Below are 17,500 nucleotides of genomic sequence, written 5' to 3' on the forward strand. Positions count from 1 at the left end.
AAACATGCTCTTTCTATGACATACACTGACCAGGTGAAAGCTATGATCCCTTATTGATGTAAATCCACTTCAATCAGTGTAGATGAAGGGGAGGAGACAGGTGGTTAAAGAAGGATTTTTAAGCCTTGAGACAATTGAGACATGGGTTGTGTTCGTGTGCCATTCAGAGGGTGAATGGGGAAGACAAAATATTTAAGTGCCTTTGAACAGGGTATGGTAGTAGGTGCCAGGCGCACCGGTTTGAGTCAAGAACTGCAACGCTGCTGGGTTTTTCACACTCAACAGTTTCCTGTGTGTTTCAAGAATGGTCCACCACCCAAAGGACATCCAGCCAACTGGACAAAACTGTGGGAAAAATTGGAGTCAACATGGGGCCAGAATCCCTGTGAAACGAGACACCTTGTAGAGTCCATGACCCTGATGAATTGAGGCTGTTCTGAGGGCAAAGGTGTGTGCAACTCAATATACTAGTGGTTAGAGTGTAGGGGAGGCAGGTAGCCTAGTGGTTAGAGTGTAGAGGAGGCAGGTAGCCTAGTGGTTAGAGTGTAGAGGAGGCAGGTAGCCTAGTGGTTAGAGTGTAGAGGAGGCAGGTAGTCTAGTGGTTAGAGTGTAGGGGCGGCAGGTAGCCTAGTGGTTAGAGTGTAGGGGCGGCAGGTAGCCTAGTGGTTAGAGGCAGGTACCCTAGTGGTTAGAGTGTAGGGGGGGTGCAGGTAGCCTAGTGGTTAGAGGCAGGTACCCTAGTGGTTAGAGTGTAGGGGGGGTGCAGGTAGCCTAGTGGTTAGAGTGCAGGTAGCCTAGTGGTTAGAGTGTAGGGGTGGCAGGTAGCCTAGTGGTTAGAGTGTAGAGGCGGCAGGTAGCCTAGTGGTTAGAGTGTAGAGGAGGTAGGTAGCCTAGTGGTTAGAGTGTAGGGGAGGCAGGTAGCCTAGTGGTTAGAGTGTAGAGAGGGCAGGTAGCCTAGTGGTTAGAGTGTAGGGGCGGCAGGTAGCCTAGTGGTTAGAGTGTAGAGGAGGCAGGTAGCCTAGTGGTTAGAGTGTAGGGGCGGCAGGTAGCCTAGTGGGTAGAGTGTAGGGGTGGCAGGTAGCCTAGTGGTTAGAGTGTAGGGGAGGCAGGTAGCCTAGTGGTTAGAGTGTAGGGGCGGCAGGTAGCCTAGCGGTTAGAGTGTAGGGGTGGCAGGTAGCCTAGTGGTTAGAGTGTAGGGGAGGCAGGTAGCCTAGTGGTTAGAGTGTAGGGGCGGCAGGTAGCCTAGCGGTTAGAGTGTAGGGGTGGCAGGGTTGCCTAGCGGTTAGAGTGTAGGGGTGGCAGGGTTGCCTAGCGGTTAGAGTGTAGGGGTGGCAGGGTTGCCTAGCGGTTAGAGTGTAGGGGTGGCAGGGTTGCCTAGCGGTTAGAGTAAGCGCAAGTAGTTGGACTAGCAAGTTCAAATCCCCGAGCTGACAAGGTACAAATCTGTCGTTCTGCCCCTGAACAGGCAGTTAACCCACTGTTCCTAGACCAGTTAACCCACTGTTCCTAGACCAGTTAACCCACTGTTCCTAGACCAGTTAACCCACTGTTCCTAGACCAGTTAACCCACTGTTCCTAGACCAGTTAACCCACTGTTCCTAGACCAGTTAACCCACTGTTCCTAGACCAGTTAACCCACTGTTCCTAGACCAGTTAACCCACTGTTCCTAGACCAGTTAACCCACTGTTCCTAGACCAGTTAACCCACTGTTCCTAGACCAGTTAACCCACTGTTCCTAGACCAGTTAACCCACTGTTCCTAGACCAGTTAACCCCACTGTTCCTAGACCAGTTAACCCACTGTTCCTAGACCAGTTAACCCACTGTTCCTAGACCAGTTAACCCACTGTTCCTAGACCAGTTAACCCACTGTTCCTAGACCAGTTAACCCACTGTTCCTAGACCAGTTAACCCACTGTTCCTAGACCAGTTAACCCACTGTTCCTAGACCAGTTAACCCACTGTTCCTAGACCAGTTAACCCACTGTTCCTAGACCAGTTAACCCACTGTTCCTAGACCAGTTAACCCACTGTTCCTAGACCAGTTAACCCACTGTTCCTAGACCGTCATTGAAAATAAGAATTTGTTCTTAACTGACTTGCCTAGTAAAATAAAGGTCAAATAAAATAAATAAATAATGACCAAGTGAAAACGTGTTTTTTGACATTTTTTTGCAAATTTATTGAAAATGAAAAAAAATATTAAGAAATATATGTTAGAATCACCCTTTGCAGCATTTACACCTGTGAGTCTTTCTGGGTAAGCCTCTAAGAGCTGTGAGGCTTTCTGGGTAAGCCTCTAAGAGCTGTGAGGCTTTCTGGGTAAGCCTCTAAGAGCTGTGAGGCTTTCTGGGTAAGCCTCTAAGAGCTGTGAGGCTTTCTGGGTAAGCCTCTAAGAGCTGTGAGGCTTTCTGGGTAAGCCTCTAAGAGCTGTGAGGCTTTCTGGGTAAGCCTCTAAGAGCTGTGAGGCTTTCTGGGTAAGTCTCTAAGAGCTGTGAGGCTTTCTGGGTAAGTCTCTAAGAGCTGTGAGGCTTTCTGGGTAAGCCTCTAAGAGCTGTGAGTCTTTCTGGGTAAGTCTCGAAGAGCTGTGAGGCTTTCTGGGTAAGTCTCTTAGAGCTGTGAGGCTTTCTGGGTAAGTCTCTAAGAGCTGTGAGGCTTTCTGGGTAAGCCTCTAAGAGCTGTGAGTTTTTCTGGGTAAGTCTCTAAGAGCTGTGAGGCTTTCTGGGTAAGTCTCTAAGAGCTGTGAGTCTTTCTGGGTAAGCCTCTAAGAGCTGTGAGTCTTTCTGGGTAAGTCTCGAAGAGCTGTGAGGCTTTCTGGGTAAGCCTCTAAGAGCTGTGAGTTTTTCTGGGTAAGCCTCTAAGAGCTGTGAGTCTTTCTGGGTAAGTCTCGAAGAGCTGTGAGGCTTTCTGGGTAAGCCTCTAAGAGCTGTGAGTTTTTCTGGGTAAGTCTCGAAGAGCTTTCCACACCTGGATTGTACAATATTTGCATATTATTCTTCAAATTCTTCAAGCTCTGTCAAGTTGGTTGTTGATCACTGCTAGACATTTATTTTTAAGTCTTGCCATAGATTTTCAAGTAGATTTAAGTCAAACCTGTAACTTGGCCACTCAGGAACATTCAATGTCGTTGTTGTGATATTTGTAATATTCCATAAAAAAAACTGCAGTTTCCAGCTACAATTTACAACATTAACAATGTCTACACTGTATTTCTGATCAATTTGATGTTATTTTAATGGACAAAAAAAAAGTGTTTTTCTTTCAAAAACAAGGACATTTGACCCCAAACTTTTGAACGATAGTGTACGTTCTTGTTTGATATATATGCATGTATATAATTATATTGGACACGTTATCCTTCAACACATGACACTATTTGTCTTGTATCCAATGCATTTAGTTTACATGAGGAAGAAGTAGCGTTCTAATTTAGTTTAGTAAATTTAGCATCATTATTAACCTTTCGATATTAGTTATCAACGAAAAAAATAATCATGAACATCCGTGTCATTTTATAATGTGCACGAGCGTGATGATTCCTAAAACAGCAGTTCTAATGTAATAGTAGAGAGAGAAACACCACTAATCTGGCTATTCGTCATTCTTAAACAGTTTATTTATTCCCTCGTTCTAAAACATGCGAGTTCACCTGTCATGTCCACAACGATGCAACAGCAAACCAGCAACGTGAAAATATTTGATACTTGCTGGTTTGAGGACGATTTGTAGAACCCCAAAACCACAGCCCACTAGATACAGTAGTGCGTTGTTATGCTGTAGCCTAAAAACACTGCTTCCAGCCGCCCCCTGGTGGCCATTATACATGTTAAATATTTATTCAAATCCTCCTGCGATGAAATGGGGCACATTAAAATCCGACATCTGTACTACAGAGTAAAGCTAACATTTACACACTTAGACACCAGGTAAAATTAGTCTTTAAAAATGAGTCTTTAAAAACATACAGAATCTGTATAGCTTTGCTATAGCCTCCCGGGTGGCGCAGTGGTCTAAGGCATCGCTGTGCCACCAGAGATTCTGGGTTCTCCGTGAAATTATGGAGAAAAAATGGCTTACTATATATTGTACACGTCTAACCCAAGACAGTACACCTGTTAACAGGTGACTAAATGAGGGAGAACAGCTTGTGTTTACTGTGTCATTACACCTGAGGGTATTACATCACTCCAGTATCACAGTGAGCCATACAGTACAGTTAGTCATCCACTGTACCTTGCTGGGGAGTGGAGGTGGGGGGGCTGAAGGGGAGAGGAGCCCCCCGGGTGAGGGGATGATGGGGGCCCCCAGGGGGGTCTGTGTCGGGGTGGAGGGCTCGCTGCTGCTCATCTCTCCAGCCGAGGCAGACACAGACCCAGAGGGCCCCGCCTTGGAGGCTCCGGTTCCCGCAGGACGGCTGGGCTGGAGGGGGAGAGAGGAAGAGAGAGAGAGAGAGAGAGAGAGGAGGTAAGGGAGAGAGAGATAGAGAGAGAGAGGAGGAAAGGGAGAGAGAGAGAGAGAGGAAAGGGAGAGAGAGAGGAAAGGGAGAGAGAGAGGGGGAGAGAAGGAGGAGGAGAGGGGAGTAAAGAGAGAGAGAGAGAGAGAGAGGGGAGGAAAGGGAGAGAGAGAGGGTGAGAGAAGGAGGAGGAGAGGGGAGGAAAGAGAGAGAGAGGAGAGAGAGAGAGAGAGAGAGAGAGGTGGAAAGGGAGAGAGAGAGGAGTAGAGAGGAGAGAAAGAGAGGAGAGAAAGAGAGGAGGAGAGAGATGAGGGTTCGACCATCATGTCCCCAGCAAGGGGTTAGACACCGGGGACCAGACAAACACATCACTGTGAAATTTGGTATAGAAAATGTAATGTCTGGCAAAGCTTCTGACATTCACCAGAAGACAGATGGATTAATACAGACCTATGTAATAAAAATATTAGTTATGAGTGAGAAGAAGAAAAATATATATATATATATATAAAGAATAAAAAGAAAGATAAAAGTTTGAAAAACTTAGAAGTGAAAAAAAAGACTGAGTTCACTCAAGAAGATAAGGAACAAAATGCCTCTGTAGAAGATTGGGCTCACCTTGGGCCTTCTGGCCGTAGTCTGAAGAGCAGTGGAGAGGACAAGAGAGGAGAGGAGAAGACAGGAAGAGTGAGGAAAAGAGGGGAGAGGAAGAGAGAGAGAGGAGAGAGAGGAGAGGTTAGGAGAGGAAGAGAGAGGAGAGGTTAGGAGAGGAAGAGAGAGGAGAGGTTAGGAGAAGAAGAGAGAGGAGAGGTTAGGAGAGGAAGAGAGAGGAGAGGTTAGGAGAGGAAGAGAGAGGAGAGGTTAGGAGAGGAAGAGAGAGGAGAGGTTAGGAGAGGAGAGTTTAGGAGAAGAAGAGAGAGGAGAGGAAGAGAGAGGAGAGGTTAGGAGAAGAAGAGAGAGGAGAGGTTAAGAGAGGAGAAAAAGCACCAACAGAAGGGTTAGTGGCATGCTGGAAACAGGTATAACATCAGTACAGTCAGATCAGCTGATGAGGACAAGACAGGAAGTCTGACAACCACATCACATGTTGTCTAAAGCATAACACTGCCATTCATCACCTTCTGAGTGGTTCTACAAATGTCTCCACCGCAAGACAATTGAACAGGTTATAACATGATGTACAGGTTATAGCAGGATGTACAGGTTATAGCATGAGGAACAGGTTATAGCAGGATGTACAGGTTATAGCAGGATGAACAGGTTATAGCAGGATGAACAGGTTATAGCAGGATGAACAGGTTATAGCAGGATCACAGGACACCACACTGATGTTTTCTTGCCGATTGTTCGCTGAGCTAGAGTGCCTCTTGTTCTAACATTCCTCCTGAAAGCCTCTGTGTCTGGCAGTTGGTCTCTGGCCACACATAGTCTCTGTCTCTTTGTCTCACCGAGGTTGAACTATCTGATAAATGACTGGTACCACCAGCGTCTTTCTGATAAATGACTGCATTGTGTCCGTAGTGGGAAACAACATGTCTGATACAGACAAGAGGGAGTGAACCGTAACCCTAACTCCTCTGACCCCACCGATGGGATTTAGTTAGATCACTACACTGGTACAAAAAAGGGTTCCAAGAAGGGTTCTTCGGATGTCACAATAGGAGAACCCTTTTTGGTTCCAGGTAGAACCCTTTTTGGTTCCAAGTAGAACCCTTTTTGGTTCCAGGTAGAACCCTTTTTGGTTCCAGGTAGAACCCTTTTTGGTTCCAGGTAGAACCCTTTTTGGTTCCAGGTAGAACCCTTTTTGGTTCCAGGTAGAACCCTTTTTGGTTCCAGGGCCTCTGTTGAAAGGGATCCTCACGGAACCCAAAAGGGTTCTATCTGGAACCAAAAGAGTTCTACCTGGAACCAAAAAGAGTTCTACCTGGAACCAAAAGAGTTCTACCTGGAACCAAAATATTTCTACCTGGAACCAAAAAGTTATCCTGTAAGTTTATCCTGTAAAACAGCTAGGTCGTATTATGGACTGGTATGTAAAACAGCTAGGTCGTATTATGGTATGTAAAACAGCTAGGTCGTATTATGGTATGTAAAACAGCTAGGTCGTATTATGGACTGGTATGTAAAACAGCTAGGTCATATTATGGACTGGTATGTAGAACAGCTAGGTCTTATTATGGTATGTAAAACAGCTAGGTCTTATTATGGTATGTAAAACAGCTAGGTCTTATTATGGTATGTAAAACAGCTAGGTCGTATTATGGTATGTAAAACAGCTAAGTCGTATTATGGTATGTAAAACAGCTAGGTCTTATTATGGTATGTAAAACAGCTAGGTCTTATTATGGTATGTAAAACAGCTAGGTCTTATTATGGTATGTAAAACAGCTAGGTCTTATTATGGTATGTAAAACAGCTAGGTCTTATTATGGTATGTAAAACAGCTAGGTCTTATTATGGTATGTAAAACAGCTAGGTCGTTTTATGGACTGGTATGTAAAACAGCTAGGTCTTATTATGGTATGTAAAACAGCTAGGTCTTATTATGGTATGTAAAACAGCTAGGTCTTATTATGGTATGTAAAATTGGTCTGTTATAAAACCGTTTGTAAGTCACTGGAAGTCCGTCTGAATTAGATGTAATGACTAAATGACTAAATGACTAAATGACTCTAATGTAAACAGTGGAAGCCTGTATGATGTGTGAACTGCACCAGATAGGGGCATTACAGCAACATAACAAGGCATCGGGGTCAATTCCATTTCAAGTCAATTCAGAAAGTTAACCAAATTGTAATGACACATTTTTGTCATTGAAAAGCATTGAAGCACTGAAATGTCAGTGTACTTCCTGAATAGACTGGCATTGATCCAAACACCCAATCAACCTGAACTAATTCATGAGCTGTTAACATATTCTAATGAGCTGGTAACATATTCTAATGCACTGTTAACACATTCTAATGAGCTGGTAACATATTCTAATGCCCTGTTAACATATTCTAATGAGCTGGTAACATATTCTAATGCCCTGTTAACATATTCTAATGAGCTGGTAACATATTCTAATGAGCTGTTAACACATTCTAATGAGCTGTTAACATAACCAAGGAGCTATATTCTACATAGGCAGATAATTATACAACAACAATATAAAACAGACACGTTTGCATAACCCCCTAATGAAATGAGGTATGGATTAAGCACCAATCTAGATCACAGCTCCGTTAACACACATTTACCAACTAAAAGATGACAACAACAACATCCCATTATAAACATCATCAGATGGTGCTCTGTACCTTCCTGGGGGCAGGAGTCTGTCTCATCATATTGGCAAGAGAAGAAGACACACACACGGTCACACACACACACACACACACACACACACACACACACACACACACACACACACACACACACACACACACACACACACTAGGATGAGAGATACTCAGTTGCACATTGTGAGAGCACACAGACGGACAGACAGACAGACAGACAGACAGCCAACAGACGGTCAGACGGCCAGTCAGTGAGGTAGGCAGACAGACAGCCAACAGACAGCAGGCAGTAGCAGCTCAGTTCAGCTCAGACAGGGAAGGAAGCTGTAGCCTGTGCAAATGGCCGCAGATCAGACTCCTTTTTGTTTCTCGCAGCCAGCCCCTCTATAAACCTTTCTGTTTAGTCCTTTCTGTTCCATCCGTGATACAGGGTTGGGTTGCCAGTCGTATAATCACAACGCTCGACTCTGCTCTGCAGGGTTGCCAGATTGTATAGTTTCCTTCCTCAGACCATCCCTCTTCTCTGTCTGATTAATTCTCTCTCTCTGATCTGGCATCCTACTGTGATGAAAAAGGCTAACGCTGTTCTGTTCACCATCCACCTCTCTGTTCTGTTCACACAGAGAAACCTCCCCTCTCTGGCTCGCTCTATCGCTCTCCTGCTCTGTGTCCCTCCTTTTCCCTCTCTCACTCACTCTCGATCTTCCCCTTGCTCTCTCCTGTACTCTGTCCCTCCCTCCCTTTCTCTCTCTTTCTCTCTCCTGCTCTCTGTGTCTCTCTTTCTCTCTTCTCTTGTGTTCATGGTGATCTGCCAACCACTACCCTGCTCGTACATTACATCATTACTCTGCCCCCCTCCCAGACAGATGGACAGAGAAGTGGGAGGAGTGAGTTCGTGAGAGGGGGAAGGAGGAGAGAGGTGAAGAGCAGGAGAAGGGAGCTGGAGAGAGGGGAGGGAGGAGCGATGTGGAGAGAGGGGAGAGAGGGGAGGTAGGAGAGATGTGGAGAGGGGAGGGAGGAGCGATGTGGAGAGAGGGGGAGAGAGGGGAGGTAGGAGAGATGTGGAGAGAGGGGGAGAGAGGGGAGGTAGGAGAGATGTGGAGAGATGGGGAGAGAGGGGAGGTAGGAGAGATGTGGAGAGAGGGGGAGAGAGGGGAGGTAGGAGAGATGTGGAGAGGGGAGGGAGGAGCGATGTGGAGAGGAGAGGGAGAAGAAAGAGAAATAGAGGAGGGTTAAGGTGCTGTACTGAAGGGAGGGTAGAGGAGGGTTAAGGTGCTGTACTGAAGGAGGGTAGAGGAGGGTTAAGGTGCTGTACTGAAGGGAGGGTAGAGGAGGGTTAAGGTGCTGTACTGAAGGGAGGGTAGAGGAGGGTTAAGGTGCTGTACTGAAGGGAGGGTAGAGGAGGGGTAAGGTGCTGTACTGAAGGGAGGGTAGAGGAGGGTTAAGGTGCTGTACTGAAGGGAGGGTAGAGGAGGGGTAAGGTGCTGTACTGAAGGGAGGGTAGAGGAGGGGTAAGGTGCTGTACTGAAGGGAGGGTAGAGGAGGGTTAAGGTGCTGTACTGAAGGGAGGGTAGAGGAGGGGTAAGGTGCTGTACTGAAGGGAGGGTAGAGGAGGGGTAAGGTGCTGTACTGAAGGGAGGGTAGAGGAGGGGTAAGGTGCTGTACTGAAGGGAGGGTAGAGGAGGGTTAAGGTGCTGTACTGAAGGGAGGGTAGAGGAGGGTTAAGGTGCTGTACTGAAGGGAGGGTAGAGGAGGGTTAAGGTGCTGTACTGAAGGGAGGGTAGAGGAGGGGTAAGGTGCTGTACTGAAGGGAGGGTAGAGGAGGGTTAAGGTGCTGTACTGAAGGGAGGGTAGAGGAGGGTTAAGGTGCTGTACTGAAGGGAGGGTAGAGGAGGGTTAAGGTGCTGTACTGAAGGGAGGGTAGAGGAGGGGTAAGGTGCTGTACTGAAGGGATGGTAGAGGAGGGGTAAGGTGATGCCAGTCTCTCCTGTATCCTAGCAACATGTAGCACATAGGGATGTGTGAACTTTACTCCTCAGCCTGAAGCGGCGCCAGTGAACAGCTGTTCTTGTTTAGCCGACTGATAAGATGCTTCAGGAGGGCCAGTGAATAGCTGTTCTTGTTGGGCCGACAGATAAGATGCTTCAGGAGGGCCAGTGAATAGCTGTTCTTGTTGGGCCGACAGATAAGATGCTTCAGGAGGGCCAGTGAATAGCTGTTCTTGCAGGGCCGACTGATAAGATGCTTCAGGAGGGCCAGTGAATAGCTGTTCTTGCGGGGCCGACTGATAAGATGCTTCAGGAGGGCCAGTGAATAGCTGTTCTTGTTGGGCCGACTGATAAGATGCTTCAGGAGGGTGGCCATGTGTGGATAGCTGTTCTTGTGGGGCCGACTGATAAGATGCTTCAGGAGGGCCAGTGAATAGCTGTTCTTGTGGGGCCGACTGATAAGATGCTTCAGGAGGGTGGCCATGTGTGAATAGCTGTTCTTGTGGGGCCGACTGATAAGATGCTTCAGGAGGGCCAGTGAATAGCTGTTCTTGTTGGGCCGACTGATAAGATGCTTCAGGAGGGTGGCCATGTGTGCCATGTGTGCTAGTAAGGCAGAGGTACCGGTAACTAGTTATTACCCACTCTCTGTACTAGTAACTAGATATTACCCACTCTCTGTACTAGTAACTAGATATTACCCACTCTCTGTACCAGTAACTAGTTATTACCCACAAACTCTACCAGTAACTAGTTATTACCCACTCTCTGTACCAGTAACTAGTTATTACCCACTCTCTGTAACAGTAACTAGTTATTACCTACCCTCTGTACCAGTAACTAGTTATTACCAACCCTCTGTACCAGTAACTAGATATTACCAACCCTCTGTACCAGTAACTAGTTATTACCCACTCTCTGTACCAGTAACTAGTTATTACCCACTCTCTGTACTAGTAACTAGTTATTACCAACCCTCTGTACCAGTAACTAGTTATTACCCACTCTCTGTACCAGTAACTAGTTATTACCAACCATATGTACCAGTAACTAGTTATTACCTACCATATGTACCAGTAACTAGCTATTACCAACCATATGTACCAGTAACTAGTTATTACCTACCCTCTGTACCAGTAACTAGTTATTACCCACTCTCTGTACTAGTAACTAGTTATTACCGACCCTCTGTACCAGTAACTAGTTATTACCTACCCTCTGTACCAGTAACTAGTTATTACCCACTCTCTGTACTAGTAACTAGATATTACCCACTCTCTGTACCAGTAACTAGTTATTACCCCACTCTCTGTACTAGTAACTAGTTATTACCCACTCTCTGTACCAGTAACTAGTTATTACCCACTCTCTGTACTAGTAACTAGATATTACCCACTCTCTGTACCAGTAACTAGTTATTACCCACAAACTGTACCAGTAACTAGTTATTACCCACTCTCTGTACCAGTAACTAGTTATTACCCACTCTCTGTAACAGTAACTAGTTATTACCTACCCTCTGTACCAGTAACTAGTTATTACCAACCCTCTGTACCAGTTACTAGATATTACCAACCCTTTGTACCAGTAACTAGTTATTACCCACTCTCTGTACCAGTAACTAGTTATTACCCACTCTCTGTACTAGTAACTAGTTATTACCAACCCTCTGTACCAGTAACTAGTTATTACCCACTCTCTGTACCAGTAACTAGTTATTACCAACCATATGTACCAGTAACTAGTTATTACCTACCCTATGTACCAGTAACTAGTTATTACCAACCATATGTACCAGTAACTAGTTATTACCTACCCTCTGTACCAGTAACTAGTTATTACCAACCATATGTACCAGTAACTAGTTATTACCCACTCTCTGTACTAGTAACTAGTTATTACCAACCCTCTGTACCAGTAACTAGTTATTACCCACTCCCTGTACCAGTAACTAGTTATTACCAACCCTATGTACCAGTAACTAGTTATTACCAACCCTCTGTACCAGTAACTAGTTATTACCTACCCTATGTACCAGTAACTAGTTATTACCAACCCTCTGTACCAGTAACTAGTTATTACCAACCCTCTGTACCAGTAACTAGTTATTACCCACTCTCTGTACCAGTAACTAGTTATTACCAACCATATGTACCAGTAACTAGTTATTACCCACTCTCTGTACCAGTAACTAGTTATTACCCACTCTCTGTAACAGTAACTAGTTATTACCTACCCTCTGTACCAGTAACTAGTTATTACCAACCCTCTGTACCAGTAACTAGATATTACCAACCCTCTGTACCAGTAACTAGTTATTACCCACTCTCTGTACCAGTAACTAGTTATTACCCACTCTCTGTACTAGTAACTAGTTATTACCAACCCTCTGTACCAGTAACTAGTTATTACCCACTCTCTGTACCAGTAACTAGTTATTACCAACCATATGTACCAGTAACTAGTTATTACCTACCATATGTACCAGTAACTAGCTATTACCAACCATATGTACCAGTAACTAGTTATTACCTACCCTCTGTACCAGTAACTAGTTATTACCCACTCTCTGTACTAGTAACTAGTTATTACCGACCCTCTGTACCAGTAACTAGTTATTACCTACCCTCTGTACCAGTAACTAGTTATTACCCACTCTCTGTACTAGTAACTAGATATTACCCACTCTCTGTACCAGTAACTAGTTATTACCCACTCTCTGTACTAGTAACTAGTTATTACCCACTCTCTGTACCAGTAACTAGTTATTACCCACTCTCTGTACTAGTAACTAGATATTACCCACTCTCTGTACCAGTAACTAGTTATTACCCACAAACTGTACCAGTAACTAGTTATTACCCACTCTCTGTACCAGTAACTAGTTATTACCCACTCTCTGTAACAGTAACTAGTTATTACCTACCCTCTGTACCAGTAACTAGTTATTACCAACCCTCTGTACCAGTTACTAGATATTACCAACCCTTTGTACCAGTAACTAGTTATTACCCACTCTCTGTACCAGTAACTAGTTATTACCCACTCTCTGTACTAGTAACTAGTTATTACCAACCCTCTGTACCAGTAACTAGTTATTACCCACTCTCTGTACCAGTAACTAGTTATTACCAACCATATGTACCAGTAACTAGTTATTACCTACCCTATGTACCAGTAACTAGTTATTACCAACCATATGTACCAGTAACTAGTTATTACCTACCCTCTGTACCAGTAACTAGTTATTACCAACCATATGTACCAGTAACTAGTTATTACCCACTCTCTGTACTAGTAACTAGTTATTACCAACCCTCTGTACCAGTAACTAGTTATTACCCACTCCCTGTACCAGTAACTAGTTATTACCAACCCTATGTACCAGTAACTAGTTATTACCAACCCTCTGTACCAGTAACTAGTTATTACCTACCCTATGTACCAGTAACTAGTTATTACCAACCCTCTGTACCAGTAACTAGTTATTACCAACCCTCTGTACCAGTAACTAGTTATTACCCACTCTCTGTACCAGTAACTAGTTATTACCAACCATATGTACCAGTAACTAGTTATTACCTACCCTATGTACCAGTAACTAGCTATTACCAACCATATGTACCAGTAACTAGTTATTACCTACCCTCTGTACCAGTAACTAGTTATTACCCACTCTCTGTACTAGTAACTAGTTATTACCGACCCTCTGTACCAGTAACTAGTTATTACCTACCCTCTGTACCAGTAACTAGTTATTACCCACTCTCTGTACTAGTAACTAGATATTACCCACTCTCTGTACCAGTAACTAGTTATTACCCACTCTCTGTACTAGTAACTAGTTATTACCCACTCTCTGTACCAGTAACTAGTTATTACCCACTCTCTGTACTAGTAACTAGATATTACCCACTCTCTGTACCAGTAACTCGTTATTACCTACCCTCTGTACCAGTAACTAGTTATTACCCACTCTCTGTACTAGTAACTAGTTATTACCGACCCTCTGTACCAGTAACTAGTTATTACCTACCCTCTGTACCAGTAACTAGTTATTACCCACTCTCTGTACTAGTAACTAGATATTACCCACTCTCTGTACCAGTAACTAGTTATTACCCACTCTCTGTACTAGTAACTAGTTATTACCCACTCTCTGTACCAGTAACTAGTTATTACCCACCCTATGTACCAGTAACTAGTTATTACCAACCCTATGTACCAGTAACTAGTTATCACCTACCCTCTGTACCAGTAACTAGTTATTACCAACCCTATGTACCAGTAACTAGTTATTACCAACCCTATGTACCAGTAACTAGTTATTACCAACCCTATGTACCAGTAACTAGTTATCACCTACCCTCTGTTTAATATCAAATAAATACAAATGTTTTGGAATCAGACTGTCCAATAGTATAGAATCAGACTGTCCAATAGTATAGAATCAGACTGTCCAATAGTATAGAATCAGACTGTCCAATAGTATAGAATCAGACTGTCCAATAGTAAAGAATCAGGATGTCTTGGTGTGTCTAGTCTAGGTTACTGGGCCAGAACAGACTGTAGTCTGGGTGTGTCTAGTCTAGGTTACTGGGCCAGAACAGTCTGTAGTCTGGGCGTGTCTAGTCTAGGTTACTGGGCCAGAACAGACTGTAGTCTGGGTGTGTCTAGTCTAGGTTACTGGGCCAGAACAGACTGTAGTCTGGGTGTGTCTAGTCTAGGTTACTGGGCCAGAACAGACTGAAGTCTGGGTGTGTCTATTCTAGGTTACTGGGCCAGAACAGACTGTAATCTGTAGATCCATTACCAGGGGGGAAATCTGTTCCCGTTAAAAATATAACACTAAGAGTCTCTTTCTCATGGAGGAGAAGAGGTAGATGGAGGGATGGCCATAAGGAAGAGAGGGGGATGAATTAGGGGACAGACTGAGGGAGGAGAGAAGAGGTAGATGGAGGGATGGCCATAAGGAGGAGAGGGGGATGAATTAGGGGACAGACTGAGGGAGGAGAGGGGGATGAATTAGGGAGGAGAGAAGAGGTAGATGGAGGGATGGCCATGAGGAGGAGAGGGGGATGAATTAGGGGACAGACTGAGGGAGGAGAGAAGAGGTAGATGGAGGGGTGGCCATAAGGAGGAGAGGGGGATGAATTAGGGAGGAGAGAAGAGGTAGATGGAGGGATGGCCATGAGGAGGAGAGGGGGATGAATTAGGGGACAGACTGAGGGAGGAGAGGGGGATGAATTAGGGAGGAGAGAAGAGGTAGATGGAGGGATGGCCATAAGGAGGAGAGGGGGATGAATTAGGGAGGAGAGAAGAGGTAGATGGAGGGATCATGTTACTGCTTTAAAAAAGCAGCAGGTGAAATCACTGTCTCCGAGGTCAGTGACCCGGGCAGGATGGAGAGATACCCCACAGAGAGCCATACAGGTGTAGGATTACTGTCCTGACAGCCCCGGGACACTTAGCAGACAGAACACTGCTGACAGTGACAACAACTTCCTCTACGCTTCAGAACACATCACCAAATAGAACATTCTACGTCCCGGTTCTGGAGATGCTAAACGGTACAACTAGTGTTCTATAGAGTCTCATGTAAACCTGCTGGTTAGGGACTCAGACAGACAGTTAGTGGCTACAGACTCTCCCAGTAACGTACTAAGATGGCCCCAGACTAGAGGGCTGTTTGGGAGAGCAATATGTAAACATCCAGACCAGAGTTCAAATATTATTCAAATTCATTTCAAATACTTTAACCCGAACATGATTGAGTTTGCCTGGCGCAATGGAACCAATAGATTAGTCGCAAAATCTGGCACTCCGGCCAGGCTTCAGCAAAAGCTGAAAAAGAGATTTCAAGTAGTATTTGAACCCAGATCTGGACACCCAATAACATCACTGCTGAGCACAAGAGCAGAGCAGGAAATCCATACTGTAGGGAGCTGGCCTCTCCTCTCTCTGAGCTGAGCTGGCCTCTCTTCTCTCTGAGCTGAGCTGGCCTCTCTTCTCTCTGAGCTGAGCTGGCCTCTCTTCTCTCTGAGCTGAGCTGGCCTCTCTTCGCTCTGAGCTGAGCTGGCCTCTCTTCTCTCTGAGCTGAGCTGGCCTCTCTTCTCTCTGAGCTGAGCTGGCCTCTCTTCTCTCTGAGCTGAGCTGGCCTCTCTTCTCTCTGAGCTGAGCTGGCATCTCTTCTCTCTGAGCTGAGCTGGCCTCTCTTCTCTCTGAGCTGAGCTGGCCTCTCCTCTCTGAGCTGGCCTCTCTTCTCTCTGAGCTGAGCTGGCCTCTCCTCTCTGAGCTGGCCTCTCTTCTCTCTGAGCTGAGCTGGCCTCTCCTCTCTCTGAGCTGAGCTGGCCTCTCCTCTCTCTCTCTCTCTCTCTCTCTCTCTCTCTCTCTCTCTCTCTCTCTCTCTCTCTCTCTCTCTCTCTCTCAGCTGGCCTCTCTTCTCTCTGAGCTGAGCTGGCCTCTCCTCTCTCTGAGCTGAGCTGGCCTCTCCTCTCTCTGAGCTGAGCTGGCCTCTCCTCTCTATGAGCTTGCCTCTCCTCTCACTCTCTCTCTCTCTGAAATGACCTCTTCTCTCTCCCTCTCTCGCTGAGCTGGCCTCTCCTCTCTGACTGGAGTCTCTGAGCTGGCCTCTCCTCTCTGACCGGAGTCTCTGCGTGTGCCCAGAATGTCACCTTGTTCCCTATATAGTGCACTACTGACCAGCCTTTGCCTGCTCCCCTGGTCTAGATAGAGGTCATCTCAGCTACAACACTGCACCCTCTCACTACCTGACATTTATCATGACAGCCAACAGAAGCATACCGCGCGTGTGTTTGTGTGTGTGTTTGTGTTTGTGTTTGTGTGTTTGTGTGTGTGTGTGTGTGTGTGTGTGTGTGTGTGTGTGTGTGTGTGTGTGTGTGTGTGTGTGTGTGTGTGTGTGTGTGTGTGTGTAGACAGCAGTACATCACTGAGTAGCACAGTACAGCCCCAGTTAACATGCTACTGGGTAAACAGCCTCAGTTAACATGCTACTGGGTAAACAGCCTCAGTTAACATGCTGCTGTGTAAACAGACCCAGTTAACATGCTACTGGGTAAACAGACCCAGTTAACATGCTACTGGGTAAACAGCCTCAGTTAACATGCTACTGGGTAAACAGCCTCAGTTAACATGCTGCTGGGTAAACAGCCTCAGTTAACATGCTGCTGGGTAAACAGCCTCAGTTAACATGCTGCTGGGTAAACAGCTTCAGTTAACATGCTACTGGGTAAACAGACCCAGTTAACATGCTACTGGGTAAACAGCTTTAGTTAACATGCTACTGGGTAAACAGCCTCAGTTAACATGCTGCTGGGTAAACAGCATCAAGTCCCGACATGACAGCTGACCACGTATGAACCAATGATCACTGAGGAGGGCGGAGAGGGATATGAGCCGTCACTCACAGGGATGAGCCGTCACTCACAGGGATGAGCCGTCACTCACAGGGATGAGCCGTCATGAGCCGTCACTCACAGGGATGAGCCGTCACTCACAGGGATGAGCCGTCACTCACAGGGATGAGCCGTCACTCACAGGGATGAGCCGTCACTCACAGAAACATGCATGTACACAAAGACAGACAGGGAGAACAACGATGGGATGGGAGACGGTCTGGGAGAGCTAGGGGTTATGGGGAAATGGAGTTGACGCCTTGTTGCCATGCAGCTAGGCCATTCAGAGCCACGGTTACGGTTACCACGGTTACCACATTATTATTAGGACGACCGGCTGTTACCGAGGAGGTTCGAGAA

At 45.7% G+C, this 17,500-nt stretch overlaps 1 protein-coding gene across 4 annotated transcripts in view; it reads right to left on the minus strand.

Moving 5' to 3' along the window:
• The window catches only part of LOC109884295 (dynactin subunit 1), a 110,808-nt gene that overhangs the window by 61,442 nt on the left and 31,866 nt on the right, over positions 1-17,500 (minus strand). Inside the window, exons 5-8 of one of the 4 annotated variants that reach the window (XM_031787633.1) lie at positions 17,485-17,500; positions 7,756-7,773; positions 5,072-5,092; positions 4,234-4,419 (exon numbers count right to left, since the gene is read on the minus strand). The exon at positions 17,485-17,500 is cut by the window's right edge and continues 35 nt beyond it. In XM_031787633.1, coding sequence (XP_031643493.1) covers positions 4,234-4,419; positions 5,072-5,092; positions 7,756-7,773; positions 17,485-17,500 — 241 coding nt within the window. Of the gene's footprint in view, positions 1-4,233; positions 4,420-5,071; positions 5,093-7,755; positions 7,774-8,129; positions 8,643-17,484 lie in introns of those variants that run through there. The other 3 variants (XM_031787636.1, XM_031787634.1, XM_031787635.1) reach the window with 3 other exon arrangements.

Source organism: Oncorhynchus kisutch, linkage group LG14, assembly GCF_002021735.2.
Source record: "Oncorhynchus kisutch isolate 150728-3 linkage group LG14, Okis_V2, whole genome shotgun sequence".
Taxonomy (NCBI): Eukaryota; Metazoa; Chordata; class Actinopteri; order Salmoniformes; family Salmonidae; genus Oncorhynchus; species Oncorhynchus kisutch.